Source organism: Polyodon spathula, chromosome 15, assembly GCF_017654505.1.
Source record: "Polyodon spathula isolate WHYD16114869_AA chromosome 15, ASM1765450v1, whole genome shotgun sequence".
Lineage (NCBI taxonomy): Eukaryota > Metazoa > Chordata > Actinopteri > Acipenseriformes > Polyodontidae > Polyodon > Polyodon spathula.
Window position 1 is genome coordinate 38317839 of NC_054548.1, and position 23989 is coordinate 38341827.

Here is a 23989-nt window from a genome sequence, read left to right on the forward strand (position 1 = left end):
GGCCAAAACCTTGTATGAAACATTAATTGTTAATGAGCCTTACAGGCACTGGATACATGCATGCATTTCTTTCTGTTCCAGGGATACTGGGGTCATCAGGCTCAACAGTACAATATACTGTTATGAACATTCATTGCTTGCAATATCCTTTTCAGCTGCAGCTATGAGACAGTCTAGATAACTGTTGTGCTGTTGCCAATTTTTATCTTCCCTTCAGTATTTTGACCTTTACTAAATGATTTTACAGTTATACTACTGACATAGCTTGACTGATTCGACCATGTCAAAATAATTTGGTAAGAGGAGCCACTTCAAATATGAAAAACCTTATAGGTTAACAACCTTGGGGAAGAAATTTGTCCATCCACTATCTCCATTTGAAAATGATCAGCAAGCACTACTTGCATCTATTTTTGCCTTCGGTATATACTTCACAAAATGAACATAATTGTGTACTATTATAAAATGACACACATTTGTGAAATGTACATAAACAACAAGTTTAATCTCTCCAAAATATTTAACATGTACAAAACAGCACTACAAATATGTGACATCTACAAAAAGAGCCAAATTACAACAAAGGAACAGAGATATTCAGATCAGTGCCTCTATTCTGAACACAGCGCAAATGCGAGTGCAAGTGCAAACGACGCTTACCCCTGATTCTGCGCTGAAATGGTATTCTGAAGACATGTCCTGTGCGGTTATATAGCGCCTGCCCTATCGCTCCATGTCGGCATAAATTTCGGGGTGTGTCATCATTAATATTTTCGCCTCAACGATTCTGATGACCACATATTCAATTGAGCGCTGTGTTAAGACCCGCTGAAACCAGGTTTATTTAGTGGCGCAATCAGGAACTTTAACAACTGAACACACTATAAAAAGCAAAGTAATCCCAACTAGCAACTGTGTGCGTTTGGACTGACAGAGAAAGAGGAAATCAAAGAAAGAAAAGTAAAAGAAAAGAAAAAAGAACCTTAGGTGAAAAAATGACAAAACGTAAGAAACTAACAATATTATTTGTAAATTAATAATAAACACATATATGAATTAAAAAAAAAAAAAAAAAAAAAAAAAAAAAATCATATTTTCAGATACAATGGAGTACTACATTTATTTTCACGATAACTGTAGCAATTTATTTTCATGGCAATTATTACAAGTGAAAATATTACGTACAGTATATGGAGAGCAGCATATAAGGAGTCCCACTTCTGTATCTGTATGTGGATGTCTGTCCTTTCTTCCCCTGGTTTTTGCTAGTGCTGTGAGTGTGTGTGCATGTATCATGTGCAACTTTAAACAAGTTAACTGCTGTGTAAACTTAACACATTGTATTTGCTGTTTCCATGATTGAAATAAGTCACTACTATCGGCAGACTTGAAACAAAATATCGGTTTTGCTGCCTGATAATGTATGAGCTTAACGAGTATGAAACATTATAATGAATTAGAAAATGGATCGGAGAGACATGGTTGAGTCCGAGAAATATTCCATGAGAATTAAAGCCCAGGTTATATTGAAACTCTAGTACATTACAAGCTCAGAGGGAACATGATGCGGCTCGTCATATCTCGTTACAAAATGAATCAGCTGCTGCTACTGGTAGACAGATCAGGGAGGGTAGTAAGTATTTTACAGTTTACATGTAGTAATGTCAATGCCATGAAATAATGTATAATTATTGAAAATAATAAATTATTTCCCTTGTTTCATCAACCGATGAAAATATAACTAGATAAATCAATAACGTTTTGTCGCTTAGTAACAGGTAACCACTTGCTTTTATCTCATGCCAAAAAATACAGTTTTTTTCTGACTTGCAAAACATCAGAAGTACAGTAAATCATGATAAAGAAATGTTATGTGTTACAAGTCATATAAAGATGTTTGGTCATTATATATTTGATATACTTTTATTTTTGGTGCTGGACAACGATGATACATGTTTTTTTCAACTGCTGAAAAAATGTACGGTACACAGGTACCAGTTTAAATGGCCGGGTCTATGAAAAGGAAGCCACAACCACCAGCGACTGTTTGTATATCCAGAGCTTTGGTTTGGTTAACTGGTATTACAATCAGGGATTAGTTCGGGGATAGTAGACCACCTAAAGTATTGCGAGGTCTACGAGCGGGACCTCCCATGTAGGGGAGTAGCGCTAGCACTAGCCATATTCAGGCTTTTTAATGTATATCCTCACTGAGCTACTATCTCTGGTAGCGCCACGTGAGTCTGTCTGTGTCTATGTAAATAAAATCTGTGTGCCGTGTCAACAAAAAACACAGTCTTGGGCTCCTGTCAATCAGCGAATATCCACACCCATGTTCTCCACCGTTACAGGACCTTATATGTCTACACTTTACGGAAGTATGTTACTGTAAGTAGTGATATAACTTAAAGGCTATAGGGATCTTTATGACATTTAGTGGGTCCGATATTCTACTCTCCATGTGGCTTCAAAATTGTCAAAAACAATGGAGTTGCTTACAAACAGTATTTGGAACATGGCCAATAAAGACATTCTGTAATATTTTCATCCATTCCAGATATCACTACGAAGGACAGACATAAACAACTTTTTGTGTAGAGGTCGCTTGACACTAATTAATAACGTCTTAACACCTCTCCTCTGGGCAACAGCTAGGTAGTCTTGGTCACACTTGAGTTTTAACAACCAATGTATTTATTTTCTGCCAATAATAAATGACAGCTACAGGAAGCTGTAAAACAGCCACTAAACATTTGCATGCATGTTTATTGTGACAAATATATTTTCCTGACTGTTTCATTGTTACCTAGGAAAGTGTTTAAGCTCTTTCCTCCTTACCGTCCTCTGGGTAGATCAGCGTCATCTTTCCTCCAGCGCACAGTGGGCTGCGGGTCCCCCTGCACCTGACATCGAAACTCCACCAGCTCTTCCTCAAGGACCACCTGGTTAATCGGTTGCCTCAGAAACGTAGGCCGCTCTTTAGAGGGAAAGAATAGGAAGCAAGCAGTGTTGCCAAAAACAAGTTGGGTTATTATCGTCGATCATTTCTTAAAGCTCTGGAAACACAATTCATTTTGATAAATGCTTTACCGCTTTTCTTTCTGGGGTACCTTGTCAAATGCCTGCAAGCTTTCCACTAAGTTTCAATCTGCTGAAACATAACCATTTAAAAAGCTATTCACTAAAGAATGTGTAGCATTTAAAATGGGTTCAGTATCCAAAATGTAATGCCTACAACAGCAATACAATTAAATCAATGAAGGTGGACCATGGGTGATGGAAACACTCACATTTTAAGCAGATAAGTAAGGAAGAGGCCAAGAAAATCTTAATAGATTCTAGAGCTAATGTTGCATAAATAAAGTGCAGTGTGGAAATCTAGTGCATCTGCATTTCTTTTTGTGGAACTAACTCGATTGAAAACATCCTGCTTTATGCATTCATCTCCTTGGAAACACGAGTGTTGCTTGCCAGTGTTGGCTACAATAGAATAGGCCAGTCAATGTCAAGTCGGCTTACAAATCTGATGTTTTCAAGGTAATCAAGACAGATTCTCTACTATGTCGAAGCTAAAAACAACTGAACCCACAACCTCTCAATCCAAAGGCCCAGTATTTGGTAGGTTGGATCTAAAACTGTCAGATTAAAGGGCCAGATGTTGTAAGATGGATATTGTGACAAAAAACATTTCACCAGCCTTCACAGGGAATTTAGCTGTTGGGGGAGTATTTATTTAGGTCTTACTGCCCCTCAGCATTATGCATATTTCATTTATTGCTGATAGTTACATTTATATAGTGCTGTTTTTTGTGATGCATGCACATTACAACGCAAAGAATGCATTTGGGGAAAATGGTCATATCTGTATATATTTCCATAAAACATTAGACATTTCTAGCATATGTTCTTTCATCTAAAATATAAACATATGGCCCTGTAATTTTTATCTTATTGGTTTTTCCCCACTGATGTCTTGAAACAGTCTGTGTGTGCAGTGCTTAGATACACTTCTTTATTATTTTGTTGTTAAGTATATTGTGAGCTCTTTCTATTCTTTTCAGTGCCAATCAGTGCAGTTTACTGGGTTTTAATTCACTTTACAATTCTAAAATATGCACATGCCAGGAGATCCTTACAACTGTATCCTTCAAGACCACGAAGTGTATTGATTGACGTTTCCATCATTGGGTTAAATTTATTTTAAATAATTTGAGATATGTACAGAGTTGAATTTAACTACTTTAAGGAAATACTAACTAAAATTACAGAAAAAAAAAAAAACAATAGTCTATACTATTAACCAGTTTAATTATACACAGTATAACTAAAGATTAAACTAAGAGTTTGAAAATGTATATATTTTATTTTTAAAAAAGCAATAAACCTTTAGAATGGAATTTAGCTGCAGCATTATTGTCATTGCGCTAATCAATTGTTCCTAATGGTGATCCTTTTGGTAACCATTTAAATCAAGCTTACAAAAAGTTTTTAACTTGACCCCTTACAAATTATTGAGACGTTATTTTGTAAGAAATGTTTGTTTTCTTTTGTTTTATGTACATCTATAATACAATGCTGTAAAGGGGAGACAAATAGAAAAAAAGCTGTTAAAGAAACTAGTTTTAAATTAAATTAAATTAAATTAAAATTGGCTGCAAGTTAGGATTTATGGCCTAAAGTTGTAGCAGGCCTAAAAGTTCTACCTCAGTTCTACCGCAAAAGGACTGGAGAGAGAGAAGCCTTCTGCAACTATGCAATCTGTTTAAAGCGCTTTATGATCGTACACAAAAGGCTTCACTGTATTTATTTAAAGCCATCTAAATATACATTTGACATTGTTTTAATAAATAAATAAACTAATAAACTAATCATAATAGTCATGATAATCCAATAGATTGTACTGCCATACAAATCAATTTAAAATGTCCATCAGGATTCCTGCTGATCTAATAATACGTGTATTGATGCTGTGAGTTTCTATTGCAATCTAAAGTTCTGTTTAAATCAGTATGCATTATGTGTAAATTGCCATAATGAACAATCATCATGGATGGCGGCACATGCTTAGACAAGGAGCAACTCGTGAATAAGGCCTTTTACATTCTTAACAAAGCCAATTAATTTTCATTTAAAAAGCCATTTGAATTCCGAAAGGTAAAGATTAATACTGTAGCAGTTCAACATACCATTTCATATTTGTTAATGGAGGCAGATTTTTCACACAATTAAACGGTTAAATTTCTGTACATTATGAAGCACAGTCGTGCAGTTAACCTGTTTTCCAATCATCACAGACCTAGCAAGACTGGAATTAAATGCCTTGTCAAGGAGAACTTGCTGCCACGATGAACAAACTTGTTTCTGAGAATACCACAATTCATGAAGATGAACTTTAGACTCCATTCGATTTCTTACCAAACACTGTTAGTTGTGCAGTTTCACTGTCTCTTTCTCCCACCATGTTGGTCCCTACGCAGATGTACATGCCTGCATCACTCTTTCTGGTGTTGGAGATCATCAGCTTTCCACTTCTGATCTGTTATTTAAAAATATATGACCTATTATGAATAAATGTGCATTTGCATTTTGACTTACGCTGTTTGTTAAATTTGTATTGAAGCAGGTGCACATGCAGACAGAAGGTCCTCATAATTGTGGACAACATTAATATATCAGTTAAAATGTGTATAAAATCGCCAGTCACATTACACCCACATATAAACGAGAATAGGAGTGGATGATTCAAGGCTGAGAAAATTCAAAGCAGTTATAGTGTTCACCAATTATTGTGTGACAGACATAAATCGTATAAAAGGTTCCCCATTTTGAATGAGGACCCTTAAAAAACAGTTCAACCCCTTGTTCTCTGTTAGCATATTGAAACTTCTATTGTGTGACAGTTTAATTATAAGGGTGATAGACCTTTTTAAAGCTACTGTACTATTTTAAAGACAATTTTAGGTTGCCCACTGTCAGTGGGGTCATTACCCTGTGGAGATATATTCATGATCTCCATTAGTGATATACTTTGGATACAAATGGAGCCTTCATTTATGTAAGTCAGTGTGATGTGGAAACAAAAGCATACTCAAAATGCCATTATGGTCAGATGTAATAATACATGCTTATACAAAATACCTGCACTTATATGGAGAATATATGTAAAATATGTTGGCGTAATGGATGCCTCTGAGGGAACTGTTTTGTGAATTTCTGAAAATTTGTGTATGTGTGTGTCTTTTTAGCCCTTTTAACCTGTGCCTCTTGACATATACTCAAAGCAAAATTAAATAATTATTTTAACCTTATTTTCAGATGTTATTTATCCACTGTGTTTCATTAAGAGAGTATTATGTTTTTATGTATGTGAAAAAAAAAAATCATTTGTCATCTTCAGTAAGCTGGGTGAACACAGGCCTACAATTAAAATTAAATATACAGCATGTACTTACTGTGATCCTGTCTTCTTTATCATCAATGCGCACTTTGTCTTTTTTCCAGTAAATGGTTGGTTCAGGGTGACCACGTGGGGGCTGGCATTCCAAAATTGCTGGTTCTCCAGCAGCCACAACAACATCCATGGGGTTCTGTCGGAAATCATCCCGCAACACTGCAAAAACAACAAGGCATCAGGAATCAAAGCTCATGAACAGCAAATAGGATGCTTTGTCTGCATTGCAGCCCTGGAGGTTCCTATTGAAGCTGTGAGAAGGCAATTATAGTACAAAGCATCTTCCACAAAAAACAATAGCTCTCCAAATAAAATCGAAATACTGTGGGTGGTCTATTTACTGTATTCACACACGATTCCAAAGACTCTGATGGCAAGGGTATCTCAAAACTGAAATAGGATCAGTCATTTAATAGAGTCTTAATTATTTATGTATTTATTACTCTTCCATACAATAATATATTGATACCCGACATACTCAAAAGTGTCAAATCTACCTCTCACTAAATGGTAGCAACAAGCATCTGTCTACAGTGGGCCCATGAAGGGACAGAACTGAGCTGATAGCAAATCAGACAGAGCATTTTTTAAATAACATGGTGAAGAAAAAAGTAAATTTGAACCATTAGCCAATTAGGAATAGAATTTGAACAATCTCCCGAACATGTTGGTGTTTAACGTACAGGTACAATTTGTATGAGACAATATGCCAGTGGCCTGAGCACAACTGATGCCTCTTTTCCACTATACAGCCGAGCTGTGCCAAGGCCGTACCGAGCCCTCATGGTGAGATTAAGGAGAGTCTGGGTTGTTTTACCACTGCAGAGTCAAGCCGTGCTACTGATGTGACATGCAATGAAAGACAGTTGTTATTAATTATTGCTATTAATTAACTCAGTTTGCCAAAAGATACACAAACAAATGGTGTTCAAAAATTAATAAACCAATGGTACAGCTGTATCTTGCACAGCTATATTTTGTTAATATATTTAGGAATGTCTTTATAATCAACACATTTTACTAATTTTATCGACTCACTAAAGTTCAGTTAGTTCTGTTGAAGGGGAAAAAAGAAGGTTTTAAAAATATGATTTGTCAAAGGTATCCCGTTGTTGTTTTTTGTTTGGATGCTTAAAAAACAAAACAAAAAATCTGCGCAAGCACAACGAGAGCCAAGTTGTATGCATGGTACAGCTGTTCGGTATTTTGTTTGACTATATTTTTGTAAATAAGTTTAGAATTGTTTTATTTTCTGCATTTTTTTCTTTATATTAATATAATAAAGGTTATGGATGAGTGTGTGAGTTAAGTGTACCATACCCGTGGTTTATGTTCATTTGCTTAAAATCTTCAGAAAGTCGGGCATAAAAGTTCTCATTTCTGATGCACGACTCCAGTCTTCCTGAACACTTCTATCTGCCCACACAGAAACTAGAGCCTGCACTTCCTCAGTGTCCCAAAGCTGTGTTTTTCTGTGATCACAGTCGCTGCCCGGCATGTTTGTTGTTTTTCTTTCTGGAGTGTACTGACTGATGCAACGTAATGATGAAAATCCTTAACCTTACCGCTGGCTCAGCTGGGCTAGCAGCTGGATTCAGATGCCTTATGAGGCCAGAGTTTCATGGTTTGGTTCTTGCTCGGCTCGACAAATAGTCAGTGGAGAATCATCCGTACCCATAGTGTACCGTGTTAGTGGAGAAGGGGTATGAGAGGTCAAGGGGTAGGGAGGCAGGTCTGAGGGCCACATTTGGTGTCCAGGATTAAGTTTGGACATCCTGCTATCAAGCATGTACATTTTGTTTCAAGCATCAGATGCAAATACAAAGAGATTGATCTGCACTGCTTCACAGTCCTTTTCTTAAACTATTCTCCTAACCTCAGTCCCCTACTGATACTACATAGTATTCTTGTATTTCTACTGAAATGGAATGGACATAAACAATGCATTCAGTTTTTTAATAAACCAAACTGGTGTTGAAAGAGTGCTCCCAGAGCAGGGACACTGTAAAGTAGCTGTGCCATGATTATTAAACATATGTTTTGGAAAACCTGCATCCACAGTAAACAATGTCAGTCTGCCTTACAAATTTTCCTGATAGCTAGACCGTCTAGGAGGGCCTTAAAATATTTTGCAAGGGCAGATAAAAGTTGCAACCAAGACTAGAGTATTCTGACTAAGCTTACCACTCACAATCAGTTGCACTGAGGATTGGCTTCAGACTGTTAAAAAAAAGGGGCTGTTTGAAAACTAAATTAAGAGCTACTTGCCAGGTTCTTATGCAAATCCCAATAGTGTAAAGAGGGATTAGGCCTTGCTAACAGGCCCCTGTGCGCTGAAATGATTCCTAATTCACCAGATCTTCACAAGAGGGCCTTGTGTTGTATATTTTTTTTAAAAAGCTTTAAGATCAATTACCCAAGAGCTGTTACAGTAAATGCTGTTTTTATGCGCTACATAAATTAAACCATGCACAAAAGAAAGCACAAACCAAAGCCTTTAAAGTTATTACAGATTCATAAAAAAACATATCATATCCAGGTTCATCATCACATCATATTCCAGGTTCTTGAAAATTTCCATTGTTTGTTTTTTTTGATGATGTTTAAAAAAGAAATCCTAGTAATTCAACTCTTTGTACACCTATTACTTTACCCCTTTGTCAGGCTGAAAATGGCTACAGTGAAATGTGTATGCATCATAAATAAACTACTGGTGTAGCTGTCTGCTTAAGATTTACTTAAGATTTGCGTAATTGTTCGCAGCATTTGAAAAAAGGAAAAAATATTGCTTCATTGAAAAGGTGCACAATACATGAGGAGCATGTAGTGTGTAATTGTACAGCTGGGGTTATCAAGAAAAAAACATAGTGAATGAAAATGTAAATTGTTTTTTTTTTATTAATTTATTCTTTCACTGTAAATGTGCAGCAGTAATAATTACTAGAAAAGTAATTAACATTTTAAATATAAATAGAAAGCCCCACTGCTACAACACCTTTACCAGCTCTTGCTAGTCGTTAGTCATTAGTGGCATACATTTTACTGTAAAATAAACAAAGATCTAGAAAAATGAGAGGTAAATAGTAGAGTCAAACAACCATGTGCACAAAGATGGCATGGATCAAGGCTTGCAGTGCAAGCGTTAGAAACCCTTGCAGGCAGAGCACCTGCCACAGTTGAGTAAAGGTCCCTGCCACCATGGCGAGCAAGTGCCACCAGCAACCAGCACCTGCCAGACTAGGCCAGAATCCAGGGACCCGGTCACCAGTGTCCATTAACTCAGGACAGTGGGAGGGAAAAGGGATTAAGTCCACACATTTCTGTTAAAGCGTTGTTCATTTTAGAGAAAACATTTTAGAGAAAGCTATTTGAAGAGGTCTGAATTACTATAGGAGCCATACTTCTCCCACAATCCTGCTTTCACTTCTATAACAGTCTCCCAGGCTCTAGAAACCCATCTTTATAGGATTTACATTTACATAATGATTACAAATAACCATCTGTCTGCTGCTACTTTTTCAATCTGCCCCATAGTCCCCCGAGCCCCTCATTGATGGTCAAAGCAGAAAAGCCTAGAAGGAAAAGCTATGGGCCTGTCAGGAGGCTCAGAATAATTGCATTCTTATCCTGTCTCTTTTTTCTTCCTTTTTTCCCAAATATATTGAGCCTCTGAGGAAAGAGCAAACCCTGCTTATGTTTTGTTCCCCTCTCTGCAAATTGAACTGACTTATAATATAGCTGCATCTGTCAGACTGGCTGCAGGCAATATAAACAGATACCAGCAAAATATAAATGTACTCTTAGTGATTCAGCAACCTGTGCTTCACCGTTGCCAACACCCAAAACAGCAGGTAGCAACTTGCATTGTGTTAACCTCTGTATGATCTTTGATGTGACTTATTGAAAGCTTGCCAAAAACACATACTTATACTTTCAAATAAAGAAAGTTAAATTGAGACAGAATTTGCAGGACTGAAATTTTAGGACTTGTTAGCAATGTTTTAATACTTTTCTGATTGGTCTAAATACAACTTATTGTGGACCCCAAAAGCATGTCTTGATGTTATGGCTCCTTTCATAGTTATGTTCCTGATGGCAGTGGTCTTCCTTGTAAATGTTGGTATGTCAAACTTCAGTAAGCAATGAAGTGCACACACTATACTGGCAGTGCAACATTTCCTAACTGGAAGTACAAAAGACTACAAGGGAACAAATCTGGGGTAGAATGGAACAGTAGCCATAATACAATCATTTGACTGGCATGCTCTATTTTTTGTTGCCATTGCCTTAATTATTTTACCCTAACACTTACAGTCAACTCTCATTAATAGGAATTAATAGCCATTTTTTGTGTGTCTCAGAGGTGGCAACCATCCAATGAAAAGTATTATACATTTTAAAAAGTACTGTGCATGTTATTGAAAATGCAATTGTAAATTAGATTTATAAAGGTATATATTGTGTAAGCAGGACTCAGAGACTCTTGAACTTGCAATCTATATATATACTAAAAGACTACTTAACTTCCAAAGGGGTTCTTGGTGTTACAGTCATTCTAACTTGAGTTGCAGAAAGCACTGTAGTAGGCTGTCAAAGGAAGTTTTGGAAGAAGCAGATCAGGGTCCTGGAGTCAGAGAGTATACTTTTTTTTTTTTTATTTGCTATTTCATATTTCTTCAGGAATCAGAGAGTGGTTGGAAAGTGTTTTTCATTGTTCTTGTTGAACATGTGGCCAGGACTGCACATAGACTGTGTAGCCTTGCTAAAACATTACTTCTGGTTTAATATGCTTAAGGTGTGAAAGGAACAATTTATTAAAATACAGTTAGGAATGTGTCTTGGGATCATGTTAATGTTAAAAAGGGACAAGTTTAAATTGTAGATTTATAGAGTTGCTTGAAGGTGTTATTATTTAGGCATTTTGTAAAGACTAATGTTATGAGGCTGTCAGTGGAAGTTTTGGAAACTAGAAGCAGATGATCAGGGACCTGAAGTCAGAGAACATAGTTGTATAATTGCATTTTTATGCTGTGTCATGTTTCTTTCAGACTGGTTTTAATAAACCACCATTTCTTCACTATATTTCTAATAAACCACCATTTGTTCACTATATTTCTAATAAACCACCATTTGTTTTCTATATTTCTATCTCTGTGCATGATCCTCAGGACCCAGTTATAAATATTCCAACAACACGCAGAGATACATTGACAAAGTGTTTGTGGGAGTGTTGAAATCTGCAGCATCATCTTTCTTTTTCTTGCATAGCGGTGAAGGATAATGCACATTTTTTGCACGACTTCATGGGAAGAATGCATGAGTAGTATGGCTTACTCGAAAACTGGCTATGGCAACTCGAAATGCATCATAGGATCTATAGTCCCAAAACAGCAGTGAAATACAGCTAAATACACACTAATCTGGATGCTTATCCCAATATCCTTTACACAAGTTGTTTAATTCAAAATGTTTGCTCAAAGAATACATTTGTGTTAAAATGAATCGATATTACAAGAAGTCATTTACAATAAGCAACTGCTAAAGTTGGCCGGTATAAAATTCAAAGTATCAGGAAATTTATATAATTCAATTTTAATGACAATTGGATAGGGGATATGCATTTATTAACATTGTACACAGACAAGTAAGGAATACAATTTAAATAAATTTCTACAGTATGTTTTTATTTCCTTTTAAAATTGGGGTTAGGTTAATAGTGTTCAAATTCAGATTTGCTTCTTTGAGTACCATCACTGTGATTTGATCTTTGTATGAAATATTTTCTGAATTGTTTCACTGTGCACATAGAGCTCATAGCCATGGGGCATCCAACATCCTAATGATAAAGTTTTTTTTTTTTTTTGGTTTGTTTTTTCCATTAAAGTCTCTAAATGATATTCAATGCATGTATTTTCTTTTATGTCAATGAAGAACATTGCTAAGGATTTAACAGGAACTAAAACCCCTTTAGTAACTATAGCTCAATGCTACAGTTTAATTTCTCATTATAAAATATGTTTATGTGTGTTCTTTCACACTTCAGTGGTGAAGTATGTATGGAAATACAGTTGACTGTCATTAATACACATTTCAAGAAACCCATAAAAAATTGTTGTATCAGTAATTTGTATTATGAGTAGTCTAAACTAATGTTTTTATTGACATTACAGTAATACTGAAATCAAATTTCAATTACAGTACAATGAAAAGTATTATGCATTTAAAAATAACGGGCATTGTATTAAAAATACAGTTGTAAATGAACTTCTAAAAAAGTATACATTGCAAATGAACTGCTTTTAAAATCTACATATCCCAGCTGCTGTGCAAAGTTCTCTGCCTTACATTTCATAGTGATCCCTGATACAGGCACACTCTGATTATGGGCATTTTTTCACCACAAAAGCAAGGCCTCGTCAACATTAGGGTATTGAGCACCCACAGTTTGCTGCTCGTAGGCCTGTGTTATTGTATAGTGCTGGGAACTGAGAGGTTTTTAATAAGCAGCATATATATATATATATATATATATAGTTGTCACAGAGACGGCCAAGTGGGCGGCGTCAGAACCAGGAAGGAATGAAATACACATAGACAGGACAGATGAGTTGAAATGATGATGGCGCTTGCTTGCGCCGGTTTATTGTAAATAAAAGGGTTTAAACAAACAGAAAACAACAGGACACGGCACTCTATGCCAAAATAAAAAGACAAACAAAAATGGACTAGTACTAAACAAAAATATGGTGAGCAGATACTTTACGTTATTATTATTATTATTATTATTATTATTATTATTATTATTATTATTATTATTATTATTATTATTTATTATTACCTCCGTCTCCAATCCCGTTCTCCACTCACCGAACACCCAACCGCGAGTATGTGACAACGTGCATCTATATATACTGTTGTGCTGGGATTCAATTACCAATTAATTATTCACTTGAATCCCAGCACGTGAATTAATAAAGTGCAATTCCCCGTGCTCACATATTACTACATTTTACTTGCACGTGAAGTGCTGCGCAATCCTCGTGCCTAAATACACATATACATTTTAAACACTTGTGTTACACAGACCCGTTTATATCCCGCGTACCAATGTCTATACACCAACATTTAAACACACCACACGCAACACATAACAGATAATATACACAGGGGAGGGCACTTTGTTACAATAGTATACAACATTTCGTGAACATAATTTATCAGGTATGTTTTTGTTTTTCCTTATTACTGATAATAACAGAATTAATAACTATTATTATATTTATAAATATTTATTTTGAGAAAATAAAGCCAAGTAGTGTCCATTATTGGTTATAAAGACTCTGAGAATAAATGTGTATTATGTCATTGCAATCACTCAGGTGAAACAATGTCTTGCGATTTGCCCAAACATCAATATGTCCTGGGGGAGCATCCCACTGAAAAATGCTTGGTCCAGAAAGGGTTAACAGTGTGGACTCAGCACTACATCTTGCAATATGCCGTTTGTTTTAAGTTCCCTCTCCCCAGCTTTCTCAATAAACATATCTCTGGAAAGAATCCTCAATCTGATCGTTAAAATTCCCACCAGCTATCTCATTATCCCTATGCAATAAATAGGTTGAAGCATCAGTAATTCTGACAGCTTAACAGACAAGGATAAACCAAAATTACAAATTCAATAGGTCTTGGTTTCACAATAAAATAAATAAAAAAAGGTTTGAATTCAATTGTTTTTCTGTGCATTATTTGGTACACTGGTCTAGCTCTTATTTACAATCATAAATCATGAAAAAAAAAAAAAAGTTTTTCTCGCTTTGATTGGCAAATAAGCTTCATATTCTGAAGGGAAGATGAACTAATTAACATGAGACGACAACCATAACATGAAAAAAAAACTGTCAAACGCATAGTTCCACATCAGCAACTTAAAACACTGATTCAGCTAAACATGTAGGAATTATTTAGACTGGGAATAGGTTGCCATTAACCATTTTCCATTAACCAGGATCCAATAATAGATATGTATAGTATATCTATTATTTAGAATTGGTCTAAAGCATGCCTATTTCAAGCTAAATCACAATTCCCAAGATATACTGTGACTAAAAACTAGGACTAATATTACGTACAGATGAATGTACTGTACATATGGGCACTTCCATTATATCTCTAGTATGATATGTAGTAGTTTTGTTACATTTTTGCCACTAAGTTCCTTTAAGTTAATCCACTGTAAAATATTTTATGTATTCTGGGGACAGGCTTTCTGTCAGCTAGTCCAATGCTTGGTAAATCCTTCTTTGAAATTCAGATCAAGTTGGTATCATTATCCTCTGGAGAAAAAACAAGTGCCACCTGCAGGATAAGCGCATTAAGGTTTAGTATGCATACCTGCTGAGGGCCCCCTCTGTTAACAAAGGGACATTGTAAAAGATGTGGGATAGTTACTGGATTTTATAAGGACTTAAGGGTATTTTAGACTTAGGCAAATAATGCCTATATATACACTTTACAGCATAAATCATACATTTGCCACCTGACTCTGGGTGTTGCAAGAACTCTCAACCGAGCCTAACTTGTTTGACAAGAAGATACAAGTGGAGAAAATTGGCAGGAAAAACAAAGCACAATAGTGTAACTGTGACTTCGTTACATTGTGCATAATGATAAGTAATTAGGGGCGAATGGGCCAGTTGAGTCATGGGGTACATTTTTAATTAAGCAATTACATTGGGTTTGAGTATGGTGTCCAGGGTCACTTTGAACCTAAAGTAAACTACTTTGAGTGATGCCTAGAAAGTAGCATAGACCAAAGCTATTTTCTACAGTCAATGTTAAAATAGGTCGATGCTTCATGACAACCCCTAATGCTTGTGTACTTTTAACCATATTGACATGTTGTCCTACAGTTAAATATGCTGTCATTATTAGAAATAGAGTAGATTTAGTTTGATTGTTTTTCTTTTATGCCAGCACCTTGATAAGTACTTGCTCAGTTGAAATAAGTATAGTGTGTTTAGATTCACGAACCCCTCTAAACAACCCCCTTTGAAGTCTTCCCCTTCCAAGGGTACTTTTTCAACTCCAGCAATAAACTGAGTGAATAGGAACCAATGGTCAATATATTAATAACAATAATGCACACAATGTTAGGGATCACACCAGCATGCCCTGGAAATATGTGTGTTCACTCTGAAACAATATAACTAACTCTTAATGAACCTCTCCCTTCCCCCTACTACAATCAATTTAGTCTAATCCTTGCTTTATGGTAATGTATAGTTCATTAACATGTCAGTTAAAAACTCATTAAAATGCACACTAAGAGGTAATGGCTTCATTACAGTAATATGTTGTAAAGCAAAAAGAAAAATAACACTGCTTTATAATCATTTAATTGTGGCCAGAACTGAATGCATTTGCATAGTAATAAGGGATGCTCAATAATTTCTGCAGTGCTCAGTAATTAACAGGGCTATAATTAAAGATACATTTTCAAAAAATAATTCCGGCTCCTTCTAAACTTCTTGCTGCTTTCATTTTAATTGGGAGACATGGGGGAACAAGGGTACACATGGATTTCAATGACTTATAAAAAGAGATGAAACCTTTTCAGGGTATACGGTTCTGGGTTCTTAAACCCTAGTAAGGCTGGCCACCTGTTAAATTGTCTGAATTGTAAATCAGTGAAAATGGAATGGTGTGATTTACTGACAACCCAAAGCCTTGACTTCAGAATAGTGGTAAACCTACAAATACTCACATCAGGTGCGCTAAGGCTTAACAAGAATATAATATTTGCCTAGAGCCTTCAATCTGAATCTCACAACAGGGTTTTGGTATTGATCTCAGTAGATACAAAAAGCACAAAAAAATACCAGTCTATAGTTAACGAGCAGACCCAATGATTCCCTCTGTTAGCTAAAATGTTAAAGTGGGTTGTAGTCAAATGCACACATATTTAATGTACGAACCAAGTGTGCTAGCACTACCAAAGGTATCCCTGGGCTGCTACACGTTGTTATAGAAATATTTTGTGTTTTGTATTTTTTAAACAGAATTGCTAGTTTAAGAAGAAACTAGTAAATTGGTGACCAGCAAATACCAGAATGAAACCAATACTTATATAGTCATACCCAAAAATACCCTGTCCCAATGCTACATTGAGAATGATTAACTAAACTGTTCATTTTCTTCATCACTGGAGTTTTGTCAACAAAAGCATGTACCTGTGCTGGCCCTGCACAGGTACATGCTTTTGTTGACAAAACTCCAATGATGAAGAAAAAATGAAATTAAAAAAATTAGTTCAGTGATGAACTAAACTAAACTAAAAAGAGTGTCCAAAGCCAGTAAGCAGGCAATCTTAGAACACTGGAAACTTGCCACCATTCACTCTACCCAGTCTCTTTCCACATGATGGTCTCCAGTAAAGTAATCACATGTTCCCTCAGAATTACGGTGACAAAATCACATTGTTCTCACTACCTTTTCCCACATGATGTGGTGTTAGTAAAAGGCAGTAGCCCAGCCCTGCCCACGTCTTTAATTGACCTCATGGAGAGTGTTATCCAGAGCTGCTCAAGCAGTGCTAATGGTTTCTGTCTACTTCTTGCACATGGTGTGGCTAGCACATGCTACAGCTGGAAAAGGCTAATAGGGGTGTGTAATGTCTGCACAGTGTAGCAGAATCTCACAAGGTCCAGAGAGGCCACAAATAACCTCTTCTGAGTCTCCACTGCTTAAACTTTGGGAAGGAATAATGAGTAACCGTGTTTGCGTGTGCTCATTGACGACTTTAACAACCACAAAGATTTTCATATAATTCTAATATATATAGTCATCTGACAAGGATAATATGCTGTAGGCAACATATGGTCCTGCCAACAAACAAAGATAATGTAAAATAAATGTATATTTATTCGGATTTGTGTTTTTACTTCCCCCTTTGCTTTATTTAAAAACTGGCTTGGTATAGGTGTACAATATCACAGTTAAATTATTTTTGCTTTTTTAGATTTACTCAGTGTCATCTGCTTCAGTCAGGTTTAAAGTACCCCTGCCTCAATATAGCTTTCATAATCATTCCTATCGCCAGAATGTGATCATTAACATGTCCCCCTACAATGCTCTGCCCCTACAGGATATAATATAAAATCTGAAAGAAGCTGCCACATAGAGTAAATGTGGTATTTCACTAGGGGGAACATTGTTGCAGGAGGGCAGGGTGATAGTTAAGAGCGGTAATGGTGTACCAGATGTACTTAGAGGTTAGACATGATTCTGAGAGCTATAAAGAGGCCAATGTGAGTGCTGTAAATAGGAAGAAATACAAAATCTAAACCAGAAGCTCCCACATTTTCTTGGCCCAAGGCCCCCTGTGATACCAGGTATCTTGACTGAGGACCCCACCTGAAATTTAGATTTTGAGAAGTGAGATGGGTTGTTTGTTTGTACAGGTAGAAATACTATTGCTTTCATGATGTTAATTTCTTGGATGTTCGAGAAACAGCTCCATAGTAACTATACACTGTATGACTCCAAATAACTGTACACTGTATGACTCCAATAACATAAACTGCCTGGGAGTGGTATGGTTTATGTTATAGGGGAAGACAATATGTCAATAACTTCTACCAAAACCATGGCAGAAATCCTTCATTTAGTTATTTAATTATATATAAACACACTGAGTGTACAAAACATTAATAACACTTGCTCTTTCCATGAAAGAATGGCGAGGTGAATCCAGGTAAAAGCTATGATCCCTTATTGATGTAACCTGTTAAATCCACTTCAATCAGTGTAGATGAAGGGGAGACAGGTTAAATAAGGATTTTTAAACCTTGACACAATTAAGACATGGATTGTGTATGTATGTCATTCAAAGGGTAAATGGGCAAGACAAAAGATTTAAGTGCCTTTGAACGGGGTATGGTAGTAGGTGCCAGGCTCGCCAGTTTGAGTGTGTCAAGAACTGCAACGCTGCTGGGTTTTTCAGGCTCAGCAGTTTCTCGTGTGTATCAAGGATGGTCCACCACCCAAAGGACATCGAGCCAATGGCAGGCCAGTGGTCGAAAACTGCTCATTGATGAAAGAGGCCAAAGGAGGCTGACACAAATTGTGCAGAGGAACAGATGGGCTACAGTTAGTCAACTGACAGTCCAGTACAACATTGGTTCCGAAAGACCCATAAAAAAATGCACAACTCGTCGTACCTTGACATGAATGGGGTACTGCAGCCGATGACCTAACAGAGTTCCACTTCTTTCAGCAAAACACAAGAAACTGCGGTTGCAATGGGCTAAGGAACAAAAACACTGGACACTGGAGGATTGGAAAAACATTGCCTGGTCTGATGAATCCTGTTCCCTGCTGTTTCACGCCAATGGGAGGACTAGGGTATGGAGAAAACCACATGAGTACATGCATCCATCATGCCACGTGTCAACATTGCAGGCTGGTGGTGGTGGTGTGATGGTGTGGGGTGTGTTTTCATGGTACGCATTGGGCTCCTTGATAAAAGTGGAGCAACATTTGAATGCCACAGGGTATCTGAACATCATTGCCAATCAGGTGCATCCCTTCATGGCAGCAGTGTATCCATCTGCTAATGGATTTTTTCAGCAGGATAATGCCTCATGCCACAAGGCAAGGATTGTCCAGGAATGGTTCCACGAACATGACAGTGAATTCAGCTTACTGCAGTGGCCTGCCCAGTCAATAGATCTCAGTCCAATTGAGCATCTGTGGGATGAGATGGAACGAGCTATTCGGAGTAGAGATCCACTACCAGCCAACTTGACACAAATGTGGGAAGCATTGGAGTCAACATGGGCCAGCATCCCTGTGGAACGCTTTCAACACCTTGTAGAGTCCATGCCCTGACGAACTGAGGCTGTTCTGAGGTCAAAAGGGAGTGCAACTCAATATTAGGAAGGTGTTCCTAATGTTTTGTACACTCAATGTATAAAGTGCATTCATAAAATTGCCTATGTTGTGCTCCTTAGCACCCCCGTTTGAAGTATAATGGTGCATGCTGTTATTGTTGACAACAATGTTGATTTTAAAAAAACTCCAGTAATTTAATAGCAGCATTAATTCTGAGGATCATTGCTCTGTCAGGGTCTCTGAGAGAAAACAGTTTTGCATGTGCTACGGGCCCCCTGAAACCATCTTGTGAACCTTCAGGGGTCCCCGGCCCCCAGTGTGGGAACTCCTGATTAAATAGCAAGCCCTCTATACCCTTTAAGAAACACTGCCACCTCTATCCTTTTTTTTTTTTTTTTTTTTAGCTTACTGTACTTATAATGTCAGAGGAAATATAACTGCCTTGTTCATTGCTGGGCAGTTTCAGCCAAACATTCTGTACAATATTCGAAACACATCCTGTCAAATGAATAACTAAATTGTGGAGTGCTGTCTTAAAGGACAGAATAATAATTAAAACTAAAAAAAGTTTAATGTTGCAGTTGACATTGTATCATTAAAAACCTCTTTTGTCAGTGTGCATATTTTATTTATCTTTATTAGGGTTAAATAAAAGCCCTCTTTGCTACAGGGCATTGCTGAGGACTGGTGCCTGCCTTCCTATTACTGAGCAAGTAATTGGGTTCTTAATAACCTCCATCTAAGTGGTTTTGGGCTTGTAAAATATGTCATTCTTCCACATCAGACCCCTTTAATTAAGCTCTCTGTTGGAGATGAATAGTTTTATCAACCGTAGCCTGATGAGCAACCATTCAGCATGGGATACATAGGATACATTCATTTGATAGAACAATGGTTTTATTGCTACTGTACCCATATTCATGTACATTTATTATGCTGTATTAGTTCCTCTCTGATGACCCATATCTTATTAGGTTTCCTTTTAAGAACCCAAATTTATGCAAAAGTAACATTTTATAGTGTTTCATATTATACTGAATACTAGAAGACCTCTCACCCCTCGTTATACTGCCCCTTGCTATACTGCAGATTCGGGTATTTCGCTCCTGGATTGGCTCCCCATTTTTACTGTGTAACTGTGTATGCCTTAGTTGCAATATACGTAGGCTGTTACAAATTACTGTTCATTTTATTTCATACTGCACATCACAAACAACAATATACAAAATTGTTTAAAACAAAGCATTAATATCGTACTGTTATCACATACACACGCATTGCACAATAACACAAAGCAAATTAAATAGCTACTTGCTGAAGCGGTTTTTATTTTAGCCAAAGAGGTGTGCACCTGTGGCAGCAATGCACTAACAAAAGTCACAAGGCAGTGACGTCAGCTCCCTAGCAACAAGCCTCTTATGTTGGGAATGGATTCTTTCAATGCAGCAGAAGACTCATGAAAATTAACTGGAGACTAAAGTTAATGAGAAGCAATTACCCTCCACTGTACGAGTTAAAACGGTGTGCTGCTTATACGAAAAATGAGGAAAAGCAGGTAGAGGATTTATACTGGACCCCAACGCATCCGATAAAACGAGAGTGGTTGTACAGTATTTGTTAGCGTATTTGTTTTTCTATGAGTCCCTCACTATATTGCAGCCCTCGATATATAGCGTATTTATGTTGGACCCCGATACTCGCGATATATCAAGTAGGTGGTGTATTTAGGAGAAGGAAAGTCCTGTTGAGCAGAATGTTTCAATGTCTTTGATGCAGGCTGGCCTTGAGCTTTGCTAAGCTAAGTATGTGCCTCAGTGAGGGAATGGAACAGCAACAGACCTATCTTGCATTGCCATCTTAATCCATTTGAGCCTCAGCTCAGTGTGGGCTGCCCCAGCATGCACCAAAGAGACAGCTGCTTTTCCATACTGTCATATTTAGGTGGCTGTACACTGAGTAAACATTTATCCCTTGAGTTTCTGAATGTAGCAATTAATATTTTCAAAATACCCACAACATATCCTTCTGTCTATGTATTATATGTCCTTAAAGGACAAGTAATACAATGTTTTACAGGCTATTTGCAAGCTATTCCCGGTTAAGTGAGAACCAATTTCAGTAGTTTCCTTGAGAAGTGTATGCAGATTGTTTCAATTTGCAGCTGTTTCTGCCACAAATTGTACCTACAGCAATTGCCTGTGAAGATGACAATTTCAGAAATTTGTGTTGGTTGACTAAGTGATACATGGTAAGTTGTATGTAGTAAAAAAAAATGCAGTAAAAAGACCATATTGGAAAAATAAAGCAGTTTAAGCGTAGTATTTAATACGTACTTGGCTACATCCCACACCACTATAGAGAGTGAAGACATTGTATTTTCCTTCAGGGAGTGTTTTTATCTAGGAGCTTCATGCTTAAATTAGGAGAGAGTGGTGATGTGACATATTACATGACATGATGTGATAGGACACAGAGATTGGTTGGGCGTTTCAAAGCTAAAATTACAAGCTTCCCATTAATATAAGTTTTGACATAACCTATTATTTAACTATTTTAACTGATGTGGAGAGGTTCCATTTATTTTCAATATTCTGTTGTTCTAGCAATTAGGCTGTATATTTTAAAACCTTTCAATAGCATCTCAACACTTGTATTGTTTCAATTATTGTCATAAGGTATATTTCCACGTCTTCCTTCATAGTTTTTCTTTCCAAATAAGACAAAGACCTTCATAATTCACTTGGGGTGCCGTTTGTGTTTTTCACAGCTATCTATTGTATTTGCTGTCTTGATGCAAACTACATGCATGTAACACATTGCAAGACAGCCTTGTTTAATCTCTTTTCTACAACATTGTTAAAATAATAACGCAAAGCTTTCATCACCATGTGCTTTTTCAAAAAAAGGGTGGATGCGTAATCAGAGTTTGCAAAGATATAGTGACATTAAACTGGATTTATTGATCATTTTATAGATCTTAAATGCTGGAGGAAAACCGATAATTAAGCTGCCTACTACAGTGACCTTTCTGAGGGCTCATTTATAGCACTTTCAGTTTATTGTTTTTGCATACAGCACAAATATCCTTGGTATCTCGGCCCAAAATTCATACAAACCATACAGATACCTGTCCACACTTGAAAATAAAGAAAACATCAAAAAGCCCAGTCAATGTGTAGATAACCACAGGCAAATACTTTTGATCAACAGGAAAAATGCAAAGATCAAAACACTTTGTATTGTACAGTGCCTGTAAATGGCATAGAATACTTCCAAAACACTGCAGTGCAGTACTTGATTACTTTTTGTAATGGGACATATGCTCCAATAGAAGCAACAATGGTTTATGGTAATGCAATGTATTTAGATACTGTATTCTGATCAAACAAAGAAGATGTGTTCCTTATGTCAAACCATTAGGCTAGTGCATACACTGCATTTGCAGTTAAATTGTTTTGTATATATACATCCAAGTCTTACTAGCTCAGCAAAGGATTGCTACATTAAACACACGTAATCATAAACCATAAGAATTGAAAGCGACTGTATTAAGGAACCTGAAGAGTGGGTGGTGTGGAAACCTGTCACCTAGTGAATAAAGATAGTTTTATGGTTCTACTGTGTTGTTATGGAAACATGATTACTTTTTTTTACCTGCTGTTTTTAACCCTTTGGGAGGTTTTTCCCCAATCCTATTAAAAAGTGTACAGAAAAAAAAAATAAATGGGTGCCCCTCAGGCCCTAATTGGTTAAGGAAATCCTTGTTTCTCTAAATACAGTACCAGTGCATTGAGAAATGGCAATGCTGAGAAGGCATATCCAGTATTTATTTTTAATGTTCTAAAAGCTTTTAAACGATGATGTATAAGACTTTGCATACTTGAGCCAAAAACTTGTATTATCTTGATTAAATGGACTTAGTGACTAAGATCCATCTCTCAATTCAAAGGTCTTTTTAATATAATTAAAAATAGGAAAGTACTGAAAAAATTTATTTTTTGGCAGTTTTATATTTTTTTGGTGGCTATTTATATAGTTTATGACATTGGTTATGTTTAGAAAGACTTCTGGCACCCAGAATAGAATGTTCTTTTTCTATAATTTGATGTCATAATACTACCATTGTAGTATACTTTTATAGATTTTGAAAATGCACATTCTAACCGTGGAACATCTGGAGGGGATAGACCAGTGCTAATTTGGTATGGCTGATACTGGGGCAGTTTCCATGGAAAAAGAAAACACATCTAATCTTTTTCTCACTCTTTTTTGATTGTACCTTTTGGGAAGTGTGAGTTTTCATGTAGTTTTCTTTTAGCCAGAGAAATTCTCCTTCTAAATACAAACAACCTAATTAATATTAAAATACAGGAGGGCATGTTTCTGTCTGTGTTCCAATTTGGCCTTGCATGACTACGATATCGTACAGCTTTCTTTGGAAACTATGTTGTGTTTCTGAAAGGGGAATCCCCCCACTAATCACATATGTAATCAAGCTGTTTTTTTAACTTGTCGTTTCTTCGTGGTCCTCCTCCTCCCCTGCCTCCACCCTGCAGGGTGCTTTGTCCTGGGGGAAGGTAGTCCAGAGTGCCACTTGTCCTGCCCGCTGGCATTAGTTAATATTCAATCAATATACATTACATCATA

General features: G+C 36.7%; 1 protein-coding gene across 10 annotated transcripts in view; it reads right to left on the reverse strand.

Moving 5' to 3' along the window:
- LOC121327869 (roundabout homolog 2-like) overlaps window positions 1-23989 on the reverse strand; it is a 265965-nt gene that overhangs the window by 95391 nt on the left and 146585 nt on the right. For all 10 annotated transcript variants that reach the window (XM_041272163.1, XM_041272161.1, XM_041272155.1 and 7 more), the window contains exons 3-5: window positions 6453-6610; window positions 5416-5536; window positions 2839-2977 (exon numbers count right to left, since the gene is read on the reverse strand). In XM_041272163.1, the coding sequence (XP_041128097.1) occupies window positions 2839-2977; window positions 5416-5536; window positions 6453-6610 (418 nt within the window). The remainder of the gene's footprint in view (window positions 1-2838; window positions 2978-5415; window positions 5537-6452; window positions 6611-23989) is intronic.